The sequence below is a fragment of the Saccostrea cucullata genome, unplaced genomic scaffold (assembly GCF_032062105.1).
Source record: "Saccostrea cucullata isolate Sc308-1 unplaced genomic scaffold, CSIRO_AGI_Scuc_v1 ctg204, whole genome shotgun sequence".
Taxonomy (NCBI): Eukaryota; Metazoa; Mollusca; class Bivalvia; order Ostreida; family Ostreidae; genus Saccostrea; species Saccostrea cuccullata.
The window spans coordinates 1,175,715-1,201,727 of record NW_026940736.1 but is presented as its reverse complement, the minus strand read 5'-3'; the positions used below and the strand labels follow the sequence as shown (position 1 = coordinate 1,201,727).

Sequence of the window (26,013 nt, the reverse complement as noted above, 5' to 3'; positions counted from 1 at the left end):
TGCTGTTACTTGTCGATACTTGTCGCAAACTTTTTGAAAACACAGAGGCTTTCAAAGTTTGTCATGGTTTCTTTAGCTTCATTGCAGCAAGTTTGCAGCAATGTCTGTGGCAAGTTTGAAGTAGTTTCGTGCCAGCACCTACTGCGACACGGGGCCTCGATTATACATTCTCATCCGAAGGACAGGTCTCCACATCCCACAGTGTCAAGCTTTAGAAAAAACATTGTAGCCGAAGATTACAACTTTTGAACTATAGAAAACGGCATTTTTATTGGTGGCCTTCCATGCACGATGACGTTTAAAGATTTGTTCCGACTTGTGAAACCTGACAACAATGCACAAGGAATTATGGAGCTAACCGTCCACCTCTGAAACCTCAGATAAGTGATGACATCTTTGGACGATGGCACATGGACATATTAAGTGGACTAAGAACAAATACAAAGATATTCCTCTTGTATAGTTGACAACTATTCCAAATGATCTGAAACATTTTCTCTGCCCACATAAGAAGCAAGAGATTTGTATAAGGAGATTGAATCAAAACCCGGAAAAGCAGTCTCCCTTGGACACGGATTCCGGGTCTCCACCTATGTTTGAGTGTGCGAGGATTCCTCACTTTTAGACTCGGATTCCGTGTCCGTGTTTTGGACATGCAGAACCCGTATGTCTTTTAGAAAACCCGTGCGGATTCCGTTCTATTCTGTTTTCTGGTCAAAGTAAATGGTATGTATATCATTACCAAACCTCTACTGATTTTAATTTAATTAACGACTGTAAAATTATGTTGAGTCAAATGTTACGCAGCTAGTGCATCATATCATACGTATATTTGTCCAGGGAAGAAATTCAGAATCACTAGGATAATTCGAATATTTTTTTTTAATATTTCCAATTAGACTTGTTTATGATTCCATTTATATATCATGTCTCTTTCATCTTTTATAGGACTCTGCTAGTTAACCTGAAAGGAAGCATTATGTACTGTACTTTTATGAAATATATTATACAGTATTGTTAACGTTCCGATAAGAAAGAGATGGAGAGGGCACTCTCTTGCTGGTCTTCGACAAAATAAGTCAAAGAAATAAAAATAAATTTATTATTTTTCTGTATATATCGGAATCATTTAAAAACTCATTTGAACAGATGGAAAATGTACATAATGATAAAACGTATTGATTATGAAATGAATGTTTACAAGAAAAAGTACAACATACATGTATAATGAAAACATACGTAAAGACTAGTTTCTGAAAGCAAACAAAAGTTTGAATATTTAACACACTGTATTGCTACAATGGCATAAATCTGGACGCTTCACGAAGAGTAGATGCCGCTGACTCTATTGTATAGAGAATTACAGTAAAATGCTTCTTCACTGTTTCCCATCTCTTTTGTTCATCTGGACTTCCCTCTATCTCAAACATTCCGTCCGCGAGTCCCGGAAAACTGCTACCAGCGTAGGTATTGACACTACTCTCCGCAAACAGGATGTGTCTGAATAAATTGGTTAAAAAATAACATAAATATCTGCGGTTTTTTTTTTCAAATTGAAAAGTTTACGATTCGATTCAAACTTTTGACTAATAAACACGTGATTATACCTGGCCAATGGGCGCCCTGGTAAACCTTGGGGGTCAATGAATGCTCTCTCTAACTGCAGGAGCTGGTCGTTTATTTTCCGAATAGCAAATGGGCTATTAAGATTAAGATGATATTTGTCTATTAAACTTAACATGTGATCACTTGCATTTTTATCTTTTATTTTATATTCAATGCAGTTTCTGCATCTGAAGAAATTCACACTGCGTGTAAACTTACTCTCTCTTGTTTACGGCGTCAACCGATTTCTGAAAAGCTGTTGTCTCAGACGTGAATAAAGTTGAAGCGTTGTAAAGTAAATCTGAATTTAAAAAAACCAACAAAAACAAAATTAGAACTTAGATTAGATTAGAAAAAGATGTTTTACAGTCAAAATATAAGTGAAAAAGATCAAAAGTCGCAGTCTTGCCTAATTGAATCCCGTTTTTTCTCATTAAGGCTCCAAAATCAGAATCTAGTTGTTTAATAAGATTATGCAGTTTAAGGGAGTAGTCCTCAACTTTGAAAGGAATGATTAGGGAGTCAGCAAGGTTCCGTGCTAACTCCGCCCACGTTTGTCCCACTGCCCGGTGACGCTATATTCGAAAGGAATCTGTCATTACTACATATTCGATGATAAAAACAATTCTTGTCTTTCTTTGAATTTTTTCTGCATATGCAGATTTGTGAAACAAGTTTAGAATACGACACTTATTCATATCAAATTTCATGCAAATTCTTTCACTTTTGTTCAAAAATGAATCGGAGAAAACAGTTGGTACCTTGAAACCGCGGTCCATAATCTCATCCACCACCTTAAAGGTCTCGTATTTTGAATGATAAAGTGGGTAGGAAGAAATTTTGTATTTGTTCTGTAAAAAAATGTTCACAGATAGTTTAATCATACAATATAGCAAGGCAGATGAAAATAACTATTGAACTGTCCTTTCTTTTTCCAACGAAAACATGCCGTTTGTGATAAAAGATATGAAATTCCTGTTTTTTTTTTAAATTCTCACTGAATTATATGTATATCGAATATCCAGACAGGGTAAACCAACACGCTGGATGAAAGGGGCATAATCACTACCAGACCCCATGTCCGAAATTCTGAAATCGTAAAATAAAATCTGTGAATTTATAGTCACTTTCATTCTACAGAATACACTGTGCCTAGCAGTTTCGTGTAATAAAAAATACTTGACTGACAATGTCAGATTGGCAAGAATTATACCTTGGAAGTTTATTGTCTGTGTCTGGAAAACTAGTCAACCATTTATCATAGACGGTTTTACTTGATAATTCCTGCTCGTCCGGGTTTGGAACCTTCTTTGTAGCATCGTAAATAACTGAGTTTAACAACGGAGTACCAAGCGACCGAAGAGAGTAATTACCTAATTAAGAAAAAAAACTTATTAATTATTTTAAATCTTCACTTAATGTAATTAAGGAATAGCGGAATTCATTTAAAGTACCTTGCACTGCAATATCCACATTCAAATAGGCAACTGCTCGAGATCCCAGATTTTTCACATATTGCTAAATTAAGAAAGAAATTATTTTCAATGAATCTTTCTAGTTTTTCAAAAATAAAATTTATATTTATATTTATTTCACCTCTATCCATTCGGTAGATCCTATAAGTCCATATTCTTCCGCACCCCAGCTACAGAAAACAATCGTTCTACGTGGGCGCCACTTGTCTACAAAGACCAAGTTTAAAAAAAAAATTCACAATTCACCAAAATAGCAGAATATTTTATATAGGCCTAATGTTTTCTACAAAGACAAGATTTAAGAAAAACAAAATCAAAATTAGTAGTAGAATAGGTCATATAGGGCTAAGGTATTAGAAAGAAATAAAAAGTCTACTTTGCTATCAATTTATGTGTATGTGTAATTTTCAGTCTAATAATCAATGAACCGTTTAAAAGACTTCGTTCATTTTAAACTTACTTGTTTGAACAAGGTTTCCCATTACTCGGGACACCTCTTTCATTACCGCTGTTCCACTGGAGGGATCAATCGCTCCAAAAACCCACGCGTCACGATGGTTGCCCATTAACACATACCTATCTGAGAAATCAAAATTTTGCAAATTGCTAGTAATGGACACAACGTTGATTTTTTTTTTAAATTGAAAACAAATGTTTTTTTTTTAAAATAATAGGTTCTTATTCGCTCAACCAGGTTCAATTCTTCCACGGATGATCCCAAAAACATTGTATGTTCTTCTTTTACTATTCTTCGTAGAAATTCTTATTCTTATCCGCCTAAAGAGAGAAAATGGCAATGTATTTAAAATTAAAATCGATACATCATAATTATTCTTTAAACGATTTAATGTTCACATACCATCCAGAGTTACTTAATTGTCCGCCATATCTATAAGTTATATTGAGGGCTCCTTTCCAGCTTTGTGGGACCTCATCTCCACTCATGTATCTGTTTTAAGTGACATAAACAAATGACGTTATTTCTTGAATTTAACATATAAACGAAAAGGTGAAAATAACGAACAATCTATCTAATAAAACTATTAAACAATAAAGATATGTCAAGAGGTAAAAAAAAACACAGATAGGTGGGATCAAACTCAAAGGTACATGCATTGTTTCACAGATATCAGAAGTACATATATATACCGTTATTTGAAAATATATTATTTAAAATCATTCCAACAAATTACCCAATCAGTGTTTTGGCAACACCATATCCAATCGGATGTGAGGGGATCTTTGGAAGCTTTGCCTCTGGATCGCTCTCATTCAATCTGTATGCATTCTCTGCAAATGAAATCAGAAATGAAAGATCTTGTAATGTAAAACCTTGCAATACAGTTAAACTCGGTTATAGCCAACATGCTTATAATGAATTGATGCTTACAGTGAAGTCACTGAGATTTTCATTCCCTGTGACTTTATTATACATGTAAAGTGTATATTCTAAACTTGACGGATATAACGAATTTCGCTAATAACGAAGCAAAATCATGCGTCCCTGGCCCTTATTTATAACCATTTTTTACTATAATATAGAGAATGTCATGGGAGTATAATACCTGTAGCCGGGTATCCCGGGGTAAGAGGGTCTCCCTTCCCTAGAAATATCGTCCCCCGCTGTGTGCCCGTGTCTGGGAGCCACCAGTCGTGGGGGTACACCTGCGAATTCTCACCGTCTTCGGCATAGTCCGCCGGATCGGAGTAGATTATTATTCCTGTAGCCCCATGAAGGTAAGCTTGATGGACCTTATATAAAGAAATATACTTAACGAAACGAGACGGAACCCCCCCCCCCTCCCATTACTAGTCTACTAGTCTATATTCACCTGGTGATTTAAAAAAAAATGGTTTATTGTTAAATTTCATATTTAAAAAAGTTTACTCAAAATGTTAAATAAACAAAGAAAAACAGAAGTAAGATTTTTTGGGGCGATATTTCGATATTTTCCATATGTATATCGATATGCGTATCGTCCTCACAGATATCATGCTATATAGATATCCCTAATAATATAAGTGTATTCTGCATTAAATATAATTATTGTTAAAAATCTTTATATAGGGATTATTAATTGTAAAAAAAAAAAGTAATGGGGAGAAGAAAAATGGAGGAAAGAATAATCCCTGGAGTGTATATCAAAGAGGGAAGTGTTCCTGTCCATAACAACCCCCCGTTTTACAGACCTTGTCGCCTCTGAAGATTTTGCCGTACCGAGCCAGTACGATTTTCCCTGTAACGTTGATGTTCGAATTGTTTGCCAGCCATCTATAATCCTCAACCCGTCCATAGTTTACGTACACAAGGTCCGTCTACAGAAAAAAACAATATCTGCTCTTCAAATTTTCCTCAAGTTCATGTCTTAACAAGTGTAGAAGAATACTAATCATCATGTTTTGTCTGTGGATAGATGGATTTACAAATACTAGTAGAATTCTATCCCACGATCAAATTAATTACACGCTTACATTTGAAACTTGCCCCCCCCCCCCCCCCCCCCCCCCAAAAAAAACATGTCATTTCTATTACTAAAAGTGAAAAATTTGTTTTTAAAGGTTTACGCAAATTATCAAATGTAAAAAAAGAACAGTGAATTTTCGCTTACCGAACTTATATCACCAGGTGCAGAGTAGGCATTAAATGGGGGTACAACATTTGACTTGTTTTCGCTCGGGTCCAGGATGGGTTCGTACAAGGCGGACTCCCACACAATGTTATTAGAAGAATCGTAGACGAATATCCGGTTCATCTTGCTCTCGTCCTTTGTTTCCGGGTAGGACAGCAGTACGTCGTACGGTGTGATGAACGCTTCATCAAGACCTGCTGATTTCCAGAAGTCATGAAGATCCTTGGCCTGATCATAATCTGCATCTGTTCCGGCAAGATGAGGATTTCTGGAGAGTTCTCTATTTAAAGAAACGTACAATATTTTTTCTGTGTTTTCCATTAAAATATTAATTATTCATTTTCAATGACGTAAACTGCGGTTGTCATAGCACTATTTTCAAAAAAAAATATCTCTGACCAGCTAAATTATGTAACATATTGAAAAGTCTCTTGATACATTTATATTCATTACAAGTATATATCACAAAAATAATATTGCACTCATCTTCAGAAGAGTATTCCAACCTGGCAGTTTGAAAGGCAAATGTTTCTTAATTTTTTTATAAGTTCAGTACTTTTAGTACTTTGATTCAGTCCGTTAGCGATATTGGCATCCCCTGTCCATTAGATAACAACACAAACTAATAATTCAACTGCATGTACCATCTTATTTTTCAGTTAAACATTAGCCCTTTCGATATACAGCGACAAAGGTATCTTACAATGAGGAACAGATTTATAAGGTCACCCACCTTAACTTAGGTATGTCAAATAGGGTGCTCATGGCTCACCCCCAAAAACCTGTCCTCTGTAGTGGCATAAATGCATTAAATAAGCAACGGGAGAAATATATTGTCTTGAGATAAACCGTGATTCTGCATTGATAAGAGAAAGATCAAGAGAGAGAACCAAGCAATCGCTAGCAGTGGCGGATCCAGGGATCTTGAAAGGGTGGACCAGTTTGGGGTCGGGGTAAGGGCCCACAGCCACCACACCACCTCCTCCCCCCCCCCCCCCCCAAAAAAAAAAAGATTTATTGAATCTTATGTGCATTTTAGACATAAAAGGATGGGGCGGTCCCCTCTAAATCCGCCAGTGCCTAGACCGGTACGATACACGATGTATCGTTTTTTAAACGATGACATGGAAGGGGGGGGGGGGGGAACATACTCAAAAATTATTAAGAGGATAACTCTCACTCATTTTAAACAAACTTTTTTTTAACTTTGGAGGGTTCGTCAATATGTCAACAAAATGTGATGGGATAAGGAAGTGTAAACAAAATCTTTGTACGACAGATAAAAATAAACTAATGGGGTCATTTTATTCTTTAAAGACTCTGGTCATTATGTTTCTATTGCGTACTGTTAATATCATGACATAATTAGTTATTAACAAATTGCACTTTATTTTGGGATAATTCTGTGTTTATACATGTACTTGTCATAAAACATACTAAGTACATGCGCAAGTAAAGTCAACATTTTTATTGGTCTCCCCTAAAAATGAATATCTCACATCTTTCAATAGTGCTGAGTTTCAAAAGGGTGTATTATCTGGACAAGAAACGTACACTGTAGCATGATATTTATGAAATTAACACATTCAAAACACAACTGATGGGATCTCGCCTGTAGTTAAAAAGTGCGTATTTATCAAATTTTGTGTGCAACCAAAAACATTTTGATGAATATGACAAATTCTTTTTTTTTTTAACCAACAAGTCAAATAATAAAAAAAGAAAATCACAATATATTACCGTAAATACTGCCTAATATTTTCGGTCCTAATCTGACTAATGATCTCGGAGGAGATGGTTGGGTCTCCATCTTGAACAAGGCTTTCTGGTATCCCTGGAACATTTTCATTATTATCCTCCGAGCAAAATCCAAATCTTCCAATTATCATACCGATTCCTAGCCCCACGGCGGCCGCTATAAGCGTCCATAGTAAAAGTTTTCTCCTAGCTTGTCGGTGCACAGGGTTCATTGTTAACTTAATCTACAACCCTGAATAAACTTCGTAGTCACCAAAAAATTCTCCTTGCACACCGCACTTATTAATTCAGCCGGTCGTGGGTATCCTAAGTTGTTAAGTGTTGACTTTGATCGTTTTTGGCAAATAAAGGGTATATTGCCTTGTTATAAAATTATAAAATCCTGAGAATTTGATGTTACACAGAGTAATATAGTTCCTGGACGCTCTAGATCCAAGTTAGTGATAAGTAACTTTTGTGCTGGTAAGATAAACTTGACAAGTTAATCCTACAGAGCAGCTTAATTGTGCAGACGTTATCTTTTCATCATTTGATGAAGTTCCCTCATTTCTACCCATTTTTTTTTTAAAAGGGAAGGGGTGTTGTTAGAGGATCGTTGATGATATTTTTTCCCTTAATAAATATTATATATAATATATTTATTTGAATATACATTAATAAAAGACTGCACTGCGGGGGAGGGGATCGATGTTGAAAAGGAATATTAAAATACATGTAGCTGTGTCCATCTTTAACACATCAATGTTATGAACAGAACACCCAATAAAGTATGTTTGCATAGTTTATGGTACCTTGCTATCAGAAAGCTTCTTATTATCGTTCGTCAAACAAGAGCAGATCCATTATCAGATGGTTGGTTAATTCATATTTAGTCAAAACTTTTGTTTTAATTCCAGTGGAATTACTAGTATACTATGATCAGTTCTAGTTCAAATGGACAGGAATATGTCTCCTATGGAAAACGATGTTGCGAATCTTAAATCTAGGTCCGTGCACGACAATTGCCTCGATCATTCACAAGCATCATTGCAAACCCAACGAGGACCAACATATGTACCTACATCAATGATAGAAATTTAAAGACCTTCTAGTGGCGGATGTCAGTTTTATAAGGATTCACAGGAATAGGACACGTCCACACTATAATGCCGAGCGATCTGCATCACTGCAAATTTGCTCAACCGGAGTTCTTCATACCCAAAAGCTTAAAAAAAATACGAACCACTGCCATTTTGCAATAGATATATGAAAATCCATCTAGGAGAATATCAAAAGCATGGAACTCATTTTTGGGACATTGCATGCATAAAATTGAATTGCAAGTGAATGATAATAATTTTTCTTATGAAGGCGGGGGTGGGGGGGGGGGGGGGTAGAGAGAAACATTCTACTCAGAGATTGCTCCAATACGCAATTTGATGGCTTTGAATTTGGTCGAACTCTGACTTTTTGAACTCTCATGGTATGATACAAAGCACACCCATTTTCCAAGAAATCATAGCATTTTATATAAAAGAAATGTAAGTTTGCAAAATTGCTTTTCTTTTAACATTTATTATTAAAACTGGAATGTTTGGTTAGCATGAATATGAATATAGATAACATATAAAAATACCTAAAAATAAACAAAAACTAAAAGCAATATAAGCTTGCAAAGAATATCAGGAAAGAAAAAACACATTAGTTATAACAGAAAATAAAGTACTTAATAAAAACTATATAAACTATATGGCACATTTCCCCTCTATTCCTGGAATATGGATCACAGCATCTTTATGTGACCGTGTTTTAGTCAAAACTTCTAATCTCCCATGATGCCTTGTTCTGCTGGATAAAAGAAATCAAGGTTGGATAAGGAGCGACAGTTTTTATATACATGTACATGTTTACATTCTTCAGTTGATGACATCCAGTATAATTACCTTCTATTTCAAGTAAAAATCTGGCCAATCTTAACACCGTCGGGCATTCTTCTGTAAAAATCAAGATGACGAAAATGTACTAACGGTATATATACATTGAAAAAACTATTACATTCCCTGCACATGTATATATTCATTTTCGATAAATCGATTGACTTTAAGCACAATTTAGTTATTAACTTTATTATCTTGTGATACAGTAAATATGTATGATGAAATCGCAGGGTTTCTAATTCAGCGAATATTATCTCCTCAACCTAATTTCCTGCAGTCTCTCACTTTCTGTGTGGCGATTAATAATGGATCGGACTCCGTCTCCAACATAACCCCAATCTAATCAGAGAAAAAAAGCAAACGTTTCTCTCGTGGCATACGTGACGGTGTGAATTCTATTTCTTTTCGCAAGATCTGAAAAGGGCTTAATTTGGCTTCTTGGTTGAAAGTAATATGTTTATCGTTTGAATTTTAAAGCATTAAAAATTATGATGGTTATAAAAATCATATACATTTTGAAAACAAAAACCAAAGTGTTATCATCTTCGCTAGCCAAGGGTGACGATCCGCTCCTCTCCTCTTTTCAGAAAAGAGGAGAGGAGCGGATCGTCACCCTTGGCTAGCGAAGGTGAAAAGAGGAGAGGAGCGGATCGTCACCCTTGGCTAGCGAAGATGAAGTGTTATATGCATGTTTCTTTTATGCCTCTTCTGAATAACCGCAATTACATGTAAATCATATATTATATTTCTTACTACACAATACAATACAATAGTTGATTCTCTTAAAACTGCACTACAGTATAGAGAAGGTACAAACATGAAATATGTACAATACAATACAATACAGCCTGCGTGAGAAAAATAAACTAAACGATGAAAAATGTCATACAGGCACCTGACGTTACTTATTTTTCTTTAAATAAAGAAAAAAATGTGCCCTTACCTAATGATAAACATTTATATTTCCATTTCCAGTTGTTTTCTCTATGATAAACACTACAATAGTGAACCTTGTTAATTTCATGGTAATACCCTGTGGTATGTATATTTCTCTATACTGAAAGGTCAGGTGTCAACCTGCATGTATATCACTGGAGTATATATATACTCAAGAAAAATAGATGTCTTGTTTAATTGTTTACTAAGTAATTTGATATGATATATCTTTTTAACAAACAAAATAAATAATGAATTATCTTCGGCTCGAAAGCAAGTCACTAGCGCAACGCTGTCCACTATCACCGAGGCCTCGCGAGATCGAGAACTCCACTTCCTGGTAAACAGCCACGTGGAGAAATTGACATTGCCACATGGATCTGCACGTACTCCATCATCTGATACAGACATCGTCCCTTAGTCATTACCACCCAACTTCTTACGCAACTCAACTTCTTCTGTTATCTTAACATCCATACAAATCGGTTTCCTGACCATGCTGACCATTGCAACTCCCGTTTCATCAACTGTAACATTGCATTCAATATGGCGGTGGAAAGTGTACCAAGGTCTATACACGTTTTTGTGCTTCCTGCAACCTAAATCTAGGTCACATATATAATTAAAGTTAACGAGATTGCTTTGGTCATAATTTAAAATTCTTTTGTTGTTTATTTTATACATGTTGATATTTGACTACGGTAACTAAATAATCAATGAATTTGTTTCGTGTTTTTTGGGACTATTTTTTTTAAAGTAAAATTTGACGTCATGGGGCCTTGTGCATTTCAAATCTACTCAATTAGACGGTATTTCGATTTATTTTAAGATGGTTATTTCAAGTAAAAATGGAAATATAAGAATCACTGTCTAGTTTTGAGAGTATGCCAGGGACATCAACAATAGTGGGAAACATGGGATAATTTTAGCATAACGGGCTTCGCCCGTTATGCAAATTATCCCATGTTTCCCACTATTGTTGATGCCCTGGCATACCCTCAAAACTAGACAGTGATTCCTTAAATAATCAGGTATAAAGGGTATTTTTTTATTTAAGGAGGCTGGGGGGTCAACAAATTAATCACAAATTAACTACCAGATTTAACTTATTTCTTTAGATACGGTACAATGAAGCGCATTGAAGTGGTAAAATTTTGCATTTGGATGAAACGTTCTGAGTCATGTATTGAACGTCAATTATAACATAATGACACGCCCACTTCTTTAGAAACGAGAAAGAAATATTCGTCGTAATGTTTAAGGACACCCCACATTCTGCGACAAGCAACACGAGTTACACTGAATTGAAGATTTTTAAATAAGAAAGAGCTCTATGTAGAGTCCCCGCTTCTGTAAAACACGCATTGCAACGAATTTGTAAATAATTATGATTTTATCATGTTTATTGGAGTAAGCATAACACATGTATCAGTCGAACACGTGTTTACTCGGTGTATATGTATATTGTCAATTTCATTGGCTATTATATTCATAGAATACCTGTTCTACAGGTATTCGATTGAAACATTTGACCGATTTTTCCTTTCTAAAGAAAGATAGCTCAAAACATTCCATCCAAACAGAAAATTTTACCACTTCAATGCGCTTCATTGTATCTTAAGCTATCAACTATGATTTGGGAAGGAAAAAATTCATACATTTTATAGTTTAGAAATTTGATCATTATTGTATATCTTTAAATTGAGCTCTTCTTTTAAAGGAGATAGAAATAGTCTAAAAATGGCTGCCAACCCCAGCCTCTTTAAAGAAAAATAAGTAACGTTAGGTGCCTGTGTTTCTTACCTATCATCTCTTCGCGAACATTTCTAAACGTTCTTGTACTCTCAAGTCTGGCATCTCTTTCCCTTTCCAATCCAGCAACTACAAAAACGGAAATCATACAGCCTACATGATTTGTTTTCTTTCCTTAAATTGATGAACATTAACATTGTGCTGAAGGATTTGGGCACTATTACAATACGCCTAGATCTATCTACAACTTCTGTTACATGTATGTTTTAAAATTACCAGGGACATTATTGTTACAAGATGTACAAGTGTTCTTGAGTCTGTCATTTAGCATGACCTCTGATTACTTTCCAAAAATACTTCAAGGAGTTAGACATCTCTCTCTCTCTCTCTCTCTCTCTCTCTCTCTCTCTCTCTCTCTCTCTCTCTCTCTCTCTCTCTCTCTCTCTCTCTCTCTCGGAAATGAATGAAATATTCAACATGTAAAGCATTTAAAGAAGACCATTTTATTGGCTATGCGATCCTAGGCTTGAATTCTGATGCATTTTTAGCTCACCTGAGCCGAAGGCTCAAGTGAGCTTTTCTGATCACATTTTGTCCGTCGTCCGTCCGTCCGTCTGTCTGTCCGTCCGTCCGTCTGTCTGTCCGTCTGTAAACTTTTCACATTTTCGACTTCTCAAGAACCACTGGGCCAATTTTGACCAAACTAAGTACAAAGCATCCTTGGGTAAAGGGGAAGTTAAATTGTAAAAATGAAGGGACATATCCCCTCGCAAGGGGAGATAATCAAGAAAAGACAAAAATAGGGTGGGGTCATTAAAAAATCTTCTTCTCAAGAACCACTGGGCCAGAAAAAGCTGAAACTTATGTGGAAGCATCCTGGTATAGTGTAAATTCTAAATTGTTCAAATCATGACCCCCGGGGGAAGGGTGGGGCCACAATGGGGAATCAAAGTTTTATATAAAATATATAAGAAAAAATCTTTGAAAATCTTCTTCTCAAGAACCACTGGGCCTGAAAAGCTGAAACTTATGTGGAAGCATCCTGGTATAGTGTAAACTCTAAATTGTTCAAATCATGATCCCCGGGGGAAGGGTGGGGCCACAATGGGGAATCAAAGTTTGATTTAGAAATATATAGTAAAAATCTTTGAAAATCTTCTTCTCAAGAACCACTGGCCCAGAAAAGCTGAAACTTATATGGAAGCATCCTGATATAGTGTAGATTCTAAATAGTTCAAATCATGACCCCCAGGGGAAGAGCGGGGCCACAATGGGGAATCAAAGTTTTATTTAGAAATATATAGGAAAAATCTTTGAAAATCTTCTCAAGAACCACTGGGCCAGAAAAGCTGAAACTTATGTGGAAGCATTCTGGTATAGTGTAGATTCTAAATTGTTCAAATCATGACCCCTAGGGGAAGGATGCTGCCACAAAGGGGAATCAGAGATTTATATAGAAATATATAGGAAAAATCTTTGAAAATATTTTTCTCAAGAACCACTGGGCCAGAAAAGCTGAAACTTATGTGGAAGCATTCTGGGGTAGTGTAGATTCTAAATTGTAGGAATCATGAGCCCCGGGGGAAGGGCGGGGCCATTATAGGGAATCAAAGTTTTACATAGAAATATATAGGAAAAATCTTTGAAAATCTTCTCATGAACCACTGGGCCAAAAAAGCTGAAACATATGTGTTAATGGAAGGATCATGGGGTAGTGTAGATTTCAAAATGTCTAAATTATGATCAGTGGGGTAATGTGGGGATGCATTATGTATAACAAGGGTGAAATCTGATAAAGAACAGAATGGTCAAAGCTTCTCAGGTGAGCGATGTGGCCCATGGGCCTCTTGTTTTCAGAGGGTAATGTTAAACAATAAAATGCTTTCTTTGTTTGTTGTTACTGGAATGAACGGAAGCAGCTGTTGCAGAAAAAATACATAACCTGCGTAAGCGGGTTATGTGAAATTTTTTTTTTTTGCAATAGCTGCGACCGTTCATTCCAGTAACAACAAACAAAGAAAGCATTTTATTGTTTAAATTTATATCTGTTTAAATGATCAATTAAAGTAGGATTAAAAAGATTAATTATTATATTAATGATGCTAACGTCACGGTCTTTATACGTTTCATTGATTGAACAGCCACTGATTAAGAAATCTGTACAGGCGGCCTGCCTACTGTAGTTTATGCAGTGATGAACGCAAAGGGGTTTCTTAAGAAATAAAGGAGAAAATATTCAGTGAATGTAAATATTTCAGTGTAACTAAGATTAGACTTTCTAAGAGTTTTTGATTGAGTTTGAGATGGTGGACTGTATTGTTTTTAAGGGTTTGGTTTTTTCAATCACACATTGTATATTCATTCTTACCTGGTCTATCTATGCGGTTGATGTTCGTGAAAGGCCTTGTCCTCCCCAGCCTTACAACTGTGGTCAATTCTATATAAGATAATATTAAATTCCGTAAATCAGTAAACATTTGATTGATTTCAGTCATCTGTTTCTAAGACTCCGATGAATTTTTGTCACTGAATTGATGAGTTACAATGATCTTTTTTTTTTTTTGCATATACAGTATACTGTAATAAATAGAGACACATTTATTTTGATGTGCATTTACCGCGCCGTAGCAGCATCAGAACCTATAAGAAAAACTTGACGAGCAAAAATGCAAATGATGTCCATTTTCCTAACAAAAACTCCTATTCATATGGGGGGAGGCAACTTCTTTCAAACATGTCTGGTGAAAGGAGGGGTGGGTGGGAGGGTTAAAACTTCGCCCCTTGCAATCTTCAATACCAATGTTATGTTTACTTAGTGATCATTGGCTTGCACTGAATACATGGAATAGGACAACGGCCAGTCTGTCGCAGGTTCATCAATTGTCAACAGAAGGATTCGAACCAGCACCGAATTCGATTATCCTGGCCATACGCATATGACCACTGTATGCCCGTAGGTATGGGGGGAGGTTAGGCGTGGCGTAAGTTTGCCGTTTTATAGTTTGCTACGGAAAAAAGTGGTCTTATGTTTGTGTGATATCTTTTCTTTGTCGAAAAAAATTGTCCCGATTGGTCCATATAGCCCAAACCCACCCCAAAATGAAAATTTTTCGTTCCCCCCCCCCCCCCAAGCTGAAATTGCTCGCTACTGTTCCAAAGTTCATTAGTTAACTAAATGTAAAAGATGAAATAGAATGTTTATCCTTAATTATATATAAAGCTTCATCATTCATTCCATTTATCGTGTTCCAAAATTTTCACTTATACCTTGAAATATAATATTTTTTCTTTTATCGATGTGAACATTGTCATTGTGATCTAATAATCATGAATTTCATTTTGTACGTCTATAAAATTGCAGTCACTAAAGAAAATAACTGTTCTTTATCGAAACAAATTAAAATAAACATTGCATGCTTAAAATTATATTCTTCAATGCATTCGATACATAATTTATTACTATTAATTAAAATAAATTAATCTGACACTTCATATCTTGTTTTTTTTTTTAGATAGATATACTGTCTTACCACGATTCATATTCCATGTACATGCACATCCAACAACAGAGACCTTTAGTTACTACTAAAGGTCTCTATCTTCCAAATCTTACACGGAAGAGACACTTGTCAACAGTACAGGATTTAATTCCCATTTTCTTAAAAATTTAACTTGTTTGAAATAAAAATTAAGAAATTGTCTTTATTTTTCATTTAAAATTTTTCTACAAGTAATTTTAATTTCTGATGTTTAATATATTTTTAAAATTTTTAAAATAAATAATAAAATAAAAGGGACCTGTTTAATTGTCTTAATTTTACACCACTATGTTTTATATATAATGTAAAATATTTCATTCAATAAGCCCACATGTCACAGTATGTCAGATAACCTACAAAATAAATATTGTACTTAATTGATACTATTTCTATCGCGTTTCTCGTAAACCTGATCGTCAAGGTCAGAAAGAAGATTAATAGATTGTGTATGATCAAGCCAGCTGGCAGGGCAGCAGGCTGAAATGATCTCTGCTGCATACATGTTTACGAGTTGTCTCGCTTTGTATGAATGTGTACCTTTCTTCAAGAAATATAATCCTCAGGTTAATAAAATTGGCAGTTATGGGGGATGTACGGCCACTTTTAGTGCAGTGAGAGCAAAATGTAAACATTTCTTCAAAAGGCTAAAATACATTATATTTTGATAAAAATTTTAGTCTTTTTGATAAAGATACAATAAATATGCATAACCGAATGCATGTTGTGCATATATAATCTATAATTTTGCAGAAAAATGCTTTTGATATGCTCCTTATAACTGCGCAGCTACAGAATTCAGCAGAGCCTTAAAAAATCCAAAAAAGTATGCAAACTGTGCATTAATGTTCTCTCTACAACCATTTGTTGAGAAAATGTCTAAATTTTTCACTTTTAAATGATAATTTCAAGTTCAAAGCAAGGTACCATTGTCTTCAAAAGAGTGTAAAGAACCATGAAAGTAGTTCATGAATAGCAACACGAGGTCTATTTTTAGCACAGAATCTTGTTTTCCAGACCTCTTCTTAATATGGAGGTGCATAACAATATTTAAATGTAGAAGAGAATTACAACTGCAAAATATTTCAAATAATATGAACACTTTTCATTCTTACCTGGTCTATCTATGCGGTTGATGTTCGTGAAAGGCCTTGTCCTCCCCAACCTTACAACTGTGGTGAATTCTATATCTGTTAAAATTTAATTCCATAAATCAGCAAACATTTGTTTGATTTCAGTCATCTGTTTCTAAGACTCCGATGAATTTTTGTCACTGAATTGATGAGTTACAATAATCTTTTTTTGCATATACTGTAATAAATAGAGACACATTTATTTTGATGTGCATTTACCGCGCCGTAGCAGCATCAGAACCTATAAGAAAAACTTGACGAGCAAAAATGCAAATGATTTCCATTTTCCTAACAAAAACTCCTATTCATATGGGGGGGGGGGCTCTTTCAAACGTGTCTGATGAAAGGGGGGGGGGGTGGGGTGGGAGGGTTAAAACTTCGCACCTTTGCAATCTTCAATACCAATGTTATGTTAGTGATCATTGGCTTGCACTGAATACATGGAATAGGACAACGGCCAGTCTGTCGCAGTTTCATCAATTGTCAACAGAAGGATTCGAACCAGCACCGAATTCGATTATCCTGGCCATACGCATATGACCACTGTATGCCTGTAGGTATGGGGGAGGTTAGGCGTGGCGTAAGTTTGCCGTTTTATAGTTTGCTACGGAAAAAAGTGGTCTTATGTTTGTGTGATATCTTTTCTTTGTCGAAGAGAATTGTCCCGATTGGTGCATATAGCCCAACCCCACCCCAAAATGAAAATGTTTCGTTGCCCCCCCCCCCCCCCCCCTAAGCTGAAATTGCTCTCTACTGTTCCAAAGTTCATTAGTTAACTATAAATGTAAAAGATGAAATAAAATGTTTATCCTTAATTATATATAAAGCTTCATCATTCCTTCCATGTATCGTGTTTCAACATTTTCACTTATACCTTGAAATATAATATTTTTTCTTTTATCGATGTGAACATTGTCATTGTGATCTAATAATCATGAATTTCATTTTATACGTCTATAAATGCAGTCACTAAAGAAAATAACTGTTCTTTATCGAAACAAATTAAAATAAACATTGCATGCTTAAAATTATATTCTTCAATGCATTCACTACATAATTTATTACTATTAAAATACATTAATCTGACACTTCATATCTTGTTTTTTTTAAATAGATAAACTGTCTTACCATGATTCATATTCCATGTACATGCACATCCAACAACAGAGAGATTTGCAACGTGTTCGTGGAGACTACTAAAGGTCTCTAACATCCAAATCTTACACGGAAGAGAAACTTGTAAGCAGTACAGGATTTATCTTCCATTTTCTTAAAAATTCAACTTGTTTGAAATAAAAATTAAGGAATTGTCTTTATTTTTCATTTAAAATTTTTCTACAAGTAATTTTAATTTCTGATGTTTAATATATTTTTAAAATTTTTAAAATAAATAATAAAATAAAAGGGACCTGTTTAATTGTCTTAATTTTACACCACTATGTTTTATATATAATGTAAAATATTTCATTCAATAAGCCCACATGTCACAGTATGTCAGTTAACCTACAAAATAAATATTGTATTTAATTGATACTATTTCTGTCGCGTTTCTCGTAAACCTGATCGTCAAGGTCAGAAAGAAGATTAATAGATTGTGTATAATCAAGCCAGCTTGCAGGGCAGCAGGCCGTGTATGATCAAGCCAGCAGGCCGTGTATGATCAAGCCAGCAGGCCGTGTATGATCAAGCCAGCAGGCCGTGTATGATCAAGCCAGCAGGCCGTGTATGATCAAGCCAGCAGGCCGTGTATGATCAAGCCAGCAGGCCGTGTATGATCAAGCCAGCAGGCCGTTCATGATCAAGCCAGCAGGCCCTGTATGATCAAGCCAGCAGGCCGTGTATGATCAAGCCAGCAGGCCGTGTATGATCAAGCCAGCAGGCCGTGTATGATCAAGCCAGCTGGCAGGGCAGCAGGCTGAAATGATCTCTGCTGCATACATGTTTACGAGTTGTCTCGCTTTGTATGAATGTGTACCTTTCTTCAAAATTTTCAGAAATATAATCCTTAGGTTAATAAAATTGGAAGTTAAGCGGGATGTACGGCCACTTTTAGTGCAGTGAGAGCAAAATGTAAACATTTCTTCAAAAGGCTAAAATAAATTATATTTTGATCAAAATTTTAGTCTTTTTGATAAAGATACAATAAATACACGTATGCATAACCGAATGCATGTTGTGCATATATAATCTATAATTTTGCAGAAAAATGCTTTTGATATGCTCCTTATAACTGCGCAGCTACAGAATGTCGCAGGTTCATCAATTGTCAACAGAAGGATTCGAACCAGCACCGAATTCGATTATCCTGGCCATACGCATATGACCACTGTATGCCCGTAGGTATGGGGGGAGGTTAGGCGTGGCGTAAGTTTGCCGTTTTATAGTTTGCTACGGAAAAAAGTGGTCTTATGTTTGTGTGATATCTTTTCTTTGTCGAAGAGAATTGTCCCGATTGGTTCATATAGCCCAACCCCACCCCAAAATGAAAATGTTTCGTTGCCCCCCCCCCCCCCCCCCCCCTAAGCTGAAATTGCTCTCTACTGTTCCAAAGTTCATTAGTTAACTATAAATGTAAAAGATGAAATAAAATGTTTATCCTTAATTATATATAAAGCTTCATCATTCCTTCCATGTATCGTGTTTCAACATTTTCACTTATACCTTGAAATATAATATTTTTTCTTTTATCGATGTGAACATTGTCATTGTGATCTAATAATCATGAATTTCATTTTATACGTCTATAAATGCAGTCACTAAAGAAAATAACTGTTCTTTATCGAAACAAATTAAAATAAACATTGCATGCTTAAAATTATATTCTTCAATGCATTCACTACATAATTTATTACTATTAAAATACATTAATCTGACACTTCATATCTTGTTTTTTTTTAAATAGATAAACTGTCTTACCATGATTCATATTCCATGTACATGCACATCCAACAACAGAGAGATTTGCAACGTGTTCGTGGAGACTACTAAAGGTCTCTATCATCCAAATCTTACACGGAAGAGAAACTTGTAAGCAGTACAGGATTTATCTTCCATTTTCTTAAACATTCAACTTGTTTGAAATAAAAATTAAGGAATTGTCTTTATTTTTCATTTTAAATTTTTCTACAAGTAATTTTAATTTCTGATGTTTAATATATTTTTAAAATTTTTAAAATAAATAATAAAATAAAAGGGACCTGTTTAATTGTCTTAATTTTACACCATTATGTTTTATATATAATGTAAAATATTTCATTCAATAAGCCCACATGTCACAGTATGTCAGTTAACCTACAAAATAAATATTGTATTTAATTGATACTATTTCTGTCGCGTTTCTCGTAAACCTGATCGTCAAGGTCAGAAAGAAGATTAATAGATTGTGTATGATCAAGCCAGCTTGCAGGGCAGCAGGCCTTGTATGATCAAGCCAGCTGGCCGTGTATGATCAAGCCAGCAGGCCGTTTTTGATCAAGCCAGCAGGCCGTGTATGATCAAGCCAGCAGGCCGTGTATGATCAAGCCAGCAGGCCGTGTATGATCAAGCCAGCTGGCAGGGCAGCAGGCTGAAATGATCTCTGCTGCATACATGTTTACGAGTTGTCTCGCTTTGTATGAATGTGTACCTTTCTTCAAAATTTTCAGAAATATAATCCTTAGGTTAATAAAATTGGAAGTTAAGCGGGATGTACGGCCACTTTTAGTGCAGTGAGAGCAAAATGTAAACATTTCTTCAAAAGGCTAAAATAAATTATATTTTGATCAAAATTTTAGTCTTTTTGATAAAGATACAATAAATACACGTATGCATAACCGAATGCATGTTGTGCATATATAATCTATAATTTTGCAGAAAAATGCTTTTGATATGCTCCTTATAACTGCGCAGCTACAGAATGTCGCAGGTTCATCAATTGTCAACAGAAGGATTCGAACCAGCACCGAATTCGATTATCCTGGCCATACGCATATGACCACTGTATGCCCGTAGGTATGGGGGGAGGTTAGGCGTGGCGTAAGTTTGCCGTTTTATAGTTTGCTACGGAAAAAAGTGGTCTTATGTTTGTGTGATATCTTTTCTTTGTCGAAGAGAATTGTCCCGATTGGTTCATATAGCCCAACCCCACCCCAAAATGAAAATGTTTCGTTGCCCCCCCCCCCCCCCCTAAGCTGAAATTGCTCTCTACTGTTCCAAAGTTCGTTAGTTAACTATAAATGTAAAAGATGAAATAAAATGTTTATCCTTAATTATATATAAAGCTTCATCATTCCTTCCATGTATCGTGTTTCAACATTTTCACTTATACCTTGAAATATAATATTTTTTCTTTTATCGATGTGAACATTGTCATTGTGATCTAATAATCATGAATTTCATTTTGTACGTCTATAAATGCAGTCACTAAAGAAAATAACTGTTCTTTATCGAAACAAATTAAAATAAACATTGCATGCTTAAAATTATATTCTTCAATGCATTCACTACATAATTTATTACTATTAAAATACATTAATCTGACACTTCATATCTTGTTTTTTTTTAAATAGATAAACTGTCTTACCATGATTCATATTCCATGTACATGCACATCCAACAACAGAGAGATTTGCAACGTGTTCGTGGAGACTACTAAAGGTCTCTATCATCCAAATCTTACACGGAAGAGAAACTTGTAAGCAGTACAGGATTTATCTTCCATTTTCTTAAACATTCAACTTGTTTGAAATAAAAATTAAGGAATTGTCTTTATTTTTCATTTTAAATTTTTCCACAAGTAATTTTAATTTCTGATGTTTAATATATTTTTAAAATTTTTAAAATAAATAATAAAATAAAAGGGACCTGTTTAATTGTCTTAATTTTACACCATTATGTTTTATATATAATGTAAAATATTTCATTCAATAAGCCCACATGTCACAGTATGTCAGTTAACCTACAAAATAAATATTGTATTTAATTGATACTATTTCTGTCGCGTTTCTCGTAAACCTGATCGTCAAGGTCAGAAAGAAGATTAATAGATTGTGTATGATCAAGCCAGCTTGCAGGGCAGCAGGCCTTGTATGATCAAGCCAGCTGGCCGTGTATGATCAAGCCAGCAGGCCGTTTTTGATCAAGCCAGCAGGCCGTGTATGATCAAGCCAGCAGGCCGTGTATGATCAAGCCAGCAGGCCGTGTATGATCAAGCCAGCTGGCAGGGCAGCAGGCTGAAATGATCTCTGCTGCATACATGTTTACGAGTTGTCTCGCTTTGTATGAATGTGTACCTTTCTTCAAAATTTTCAGAAATATAATCCTCAGGTTAATAAAATTGGAAGTTAAGGGGGATGTATGGCCACTTTTAGTGCAGTGAGAGCAAAATGTAAACATTTCTTCAAAAGGCTAAAATACATTATATTTTGATCAAATTTTAGTCTTTTTGATAAAGATACAATAAATACATGTATGCATAACCGAATGCATGTTGTGCATATATAATCTATAATTTTGCAGAAAAATGCTTTTGATATGCTCCTTATAACTGCGCAGCTACAGAATGTCGCAGGTTCATCAATTGTCAACAGAAGGATTCGAACCAGCACCGAATTCGATTATCCTGGCCATACGCATATGACCACTGTATGCCCGTAGGTATGGGGGGAGGTTAGGCGTGGCGTAAGTTTGCCGTTTTATAGTTTGCTACGGAAAAAAGTGGTCTTATGTTTGTGTGATATCTTTTCTTTGTCGAAGAGAATTGTCCCGATTGGTGCATATAGCCCAACCCCACCCCAAAATGAAAATGTTTCGTTGCCCCCCCCCCCCCCCCCAAGCTGAAATTGCTCTCTACTGTTCCAAAGTTCGTTAGTTAACTATAAATGTAAAAGATGAAATAAAATGTTTATCCTTAATTATATATAAAGCTTCATCATTCCTTCCATGTATCGTGTTTCAACATTTTCACTTATACCTTGAAATATAATATTTTTTCTTTTATCGATGTGAACATTGTCATTGTGATCTAATAATCATGAATTTCATTTTGTACGTCTATAAATGCAGTCACTAAAGAAAATAACTGTTCTTTATCGAAACAAATTAAAATAAACATTGCATGCTTAAAATTATATTCTTCAATGCATTCACTACATAATTTATTACTATTAAAATACATTAATCTGACACTTCATATCTTGTTTTTTTTTAAATAGATAAACTGTCTTACCATGATTCATATTCCATGTACATGCACATCCAACAACAGAGAGATTTGCAACGTGTTCGTGGAGACTACTAAAGGTCTCTATCATCCAAATCTTACACGGAAGAGAAACTTGTAAGCAGTACAGGATTTATCTTCCATTTTCTTAAACATTCAACTTGTTTGAAATAAAAATTAAGGAATTGTCTTTATTTTTCATTTAAAATTTTTCTACAAGTAATTTTAATTTCTGATGTTTAATATATTTTTAAAATTTTAAAAATAAATAATAAAATAAAAGGGACCTGTTTAATTGTCTTAATTTTACACCATTATGTTTTATATATAATGTAAAATATTTCATTCAATAAGCCCACATGTCACAGTATGTCAGTTAACCTACAAAATAAATATTGTATTTAATTGATACTATTTCTGTCGCGTTTCTCGTAAACCTGATCGTCAAGGTCAGAAAGAAGATTAATAGATTGTGTATGATCAAGCCAGCTGGCAGGGCAGCAGGCTGCATGTTTACGAGTTGTCTCGCTTTGTATGAATGTGTGTACACCTTTCTTCAAAATTTTCAGAAATATAATCCTCAGGTTAATAAAATTGGCAGTTAAGGGGGATGTACGGCCACTTTTAGTGCAGTGAGAGCAAAATGTAAACATTTCTTCAAAAGGCTAAAATACATTATATTTTGATGAAAATTTTAGTCTTTTTGATAAAGATACAATAAATATGCATAACCGAATGCATGTTGTGCATATGTAATCTATAATTTTGCAGAAAAATGCTTTTGATATGCTCCTTATAACTGCGCAGCTACAGAATTCAGCAGAGCCTTAAAAAATCCAAAAAAGTATGCAAACTGTGCATTAATGTTCTCTCTACAACCATTTGTTGAGAAAATGTCTAAATTTTTCACTTTTAAATGATAATTTCAAGTTCAAAACAAGGTATCATTGTCTTCAAAAGAGTGTAAAGAACCATGAAAGTAGTTCATGGATAGCAACACGAGGTATATTTTTAGCACAGAATCTTGTTTTCCAGACCTCTTCTTAATATGGAGGGGCATAACAATATCTAAATGTAGAAGAGAATTACAACTGCAAAATATTTCAAATGATATGAACACTTTTAAAAGAGGAAAGGTGTTATAGTGTGGCTTGAAGTAATTTATTTAGTATTATTATTGAACAGTTGTTATAAAGTTTACGTATTGATATTAAAAAAAATTAAACTCTTTGATTCCAGGTAAGGAAAAATGAGCACCATCAAAGTTAAAAATTAAGAGTTTGTAAGTTTGCCACAGATAAAATATATTATCTATCAAAATTTAATTATTTACAATAAAACACAAAGAAATAAGACACATAAAATTGATACGAATGACCTTGTTTTAGTACCTACTAGTACGAAGCGTTGTCAAAAATTTTGCGAAACATCTTATATCTACAAAACCACAGTTCAGATTAGATAGCCCAACACAAGTTCTATAAATAGCACATGCTGCAGTTTTGATCCTTGTTTGTGATGTCACAATCTGAAAATGACGTCATTATTCATGTAATTTTGACGAAAAATGGTTGTGTCAGTGGAACTTGTAACATGTATACCTTAGAAATGCCTTTGAAGTAGCGTACACGAATTTGTTCATGTGAAGCAGTTTATTAATTAAATGGCTTCCTATAATTTCAATCAATAATTGGATATCGTTTTAGTGAAGGAAGGCAGATGGTTAAATATGATAGGCTACTTGTTATGTTGCCCGGTGAAAGCAAGTTTGAAAAGGGATGTGTTTTTAATAAAGCAATATGCCATCAAAGACCTTCAATTAAAATTTTATACTTTGAAAATACTTGAATATTTCAACAATATAAATATCAAATACCTAAGATATTGTTTACTTTTTGATCACCCCTCGTATACTGTGTCAAATAAACATGCATTTATAATTTTCATTACAGAGGAGCAACAGTTGAAAGCCATGAAGGGACACGTTGATTTTTCAAAAAGTAAAAATTTATTTGAGATCTCGAATTACACAATCCGTTCCCACAAATTACCTATTCGTTCCCTCGATTTATAATTATTGGGTCCGTTTCTATAGGTGAGAAAAAAAATTCTTAAAATTTAAAAAAGAATTGTTGACGGAAGAAAAAGAAAAAAATATCGTGTAATGGAATATCAAAAAAATGAGTCGGGCCATTTCTAGGCAGTAAAATCTTTGACACTATTTTGAAAAACAAACATAGGATTTTCGGGGGAGGGTGGGGGGGTGGGGTTGGGGGGGGGGGGGGGTTAGCACTCACTTTTTTTGCGATGATAGACATAGCATATATGCAATGGACCTTTCTTTGCAAACATTGTGCTTGCTTCTAAATTTCATAGAAACAACTCATTATTTTTTATCAAGCTTCGTATGTTCAATGAGCGAGAGCTTACAACGTTGTCAACATAATGAGACATGATGCGTTTTTGTGTCCAAACATTACTCCATACAATGTGTGGGTCATTGCAAACATTCTAGCTATTTATGTGAGGTGCCTGAAGGATATCCTATAACTGCCTATTTTTTCTATCTAACTTCTAAACAAAATAGACATATGTACCAACTTTTCGAATGTAAGACATGTAATTACAATTTATTTTTCATGCACTGCATATTGTTTAACATTTTCAAATTAAATGCTAAGCATCCTCCTTGCAGTGTCCCATTTGAAAATAACTTCTATCGCCACAGAAAAAAGACCCACCGTAAACACATATGTTTAGGACATTTTTATCTTTTTTGTTGAGTTTTAAAGAAACCAACAAATTATCAAGACTTGTTCCATAAAGATTAAATATAATCATGGTAATAAACAGATTTATCCACAGCAGATATATGCACATGCCAACCATGTGCTCAGTGGAATAATATTAACGAGGAATTTCGAGTTGTAAACAGAACAGTTTTTCCTGATTTGCTGGGGTGAGGTTAAAATCGCGTTTTTTTCATTAATCAGACGATGCGATGCAACAAATAAAAGTAGTAAGTAATATACATTGTACCAGTAACCTAATGATTATTACTTAGTAATTTCTT

At 34.8% G+C, this 26,013-nt stretch overlaps 1 protein-coding gene across 1 annotated transcript; it reads right to left on the bottom strand.

The window, feature by feature from the left end:
* Nucleotides 1-1,276: 1,276 nt before the first annotated feature.
* On the bottom strand, nucleotides 1,277-7,963 carry LOC134256203 (N-acetylated-alpha-linked acidic dipeptidase 2-like). Its single transcript, XM_062738851.1, has 17 exons — nucleotides 7,451-7,963; nucleotides 5,690-5,990; nucleotides 5,271-5,396; nucleotides 4,646-4,832; nucleotides 4,274-4,370; nucleotides 3,940-4,029; nucleotides 3,772-3,857; nucleotides 3,541-3,660; nucleotides 3,202-3,287; nucleotides 3,060-3,123; nucleotides 2,819-2,978; nucleotides 2,604-2,694; nucleotides 2,367-2,456; nucleotides 2,015-2,180; nucleotides 1,825-1,906; nucleotides 1,608-1,700; nucleotides 1,277-1,500 (listed from the first exon to the last, which is right to left on the bottom strand). Exons 1-17 carry the CDS (start codon nucleotides 7,678-7,680, stop codon nucleotides 1,296-1,298), a joined length of 2,274 nt encoding a protein of 757 aa, XP_062594835.1. The 5' UTR covers nucleotides 7,681-7,963; the 3' UTR covers nucleotides 1,277-1,295.
* Between the last annotated feature and the right edge of the window lie 18,050 nt (nucleotides 7,964-26,013).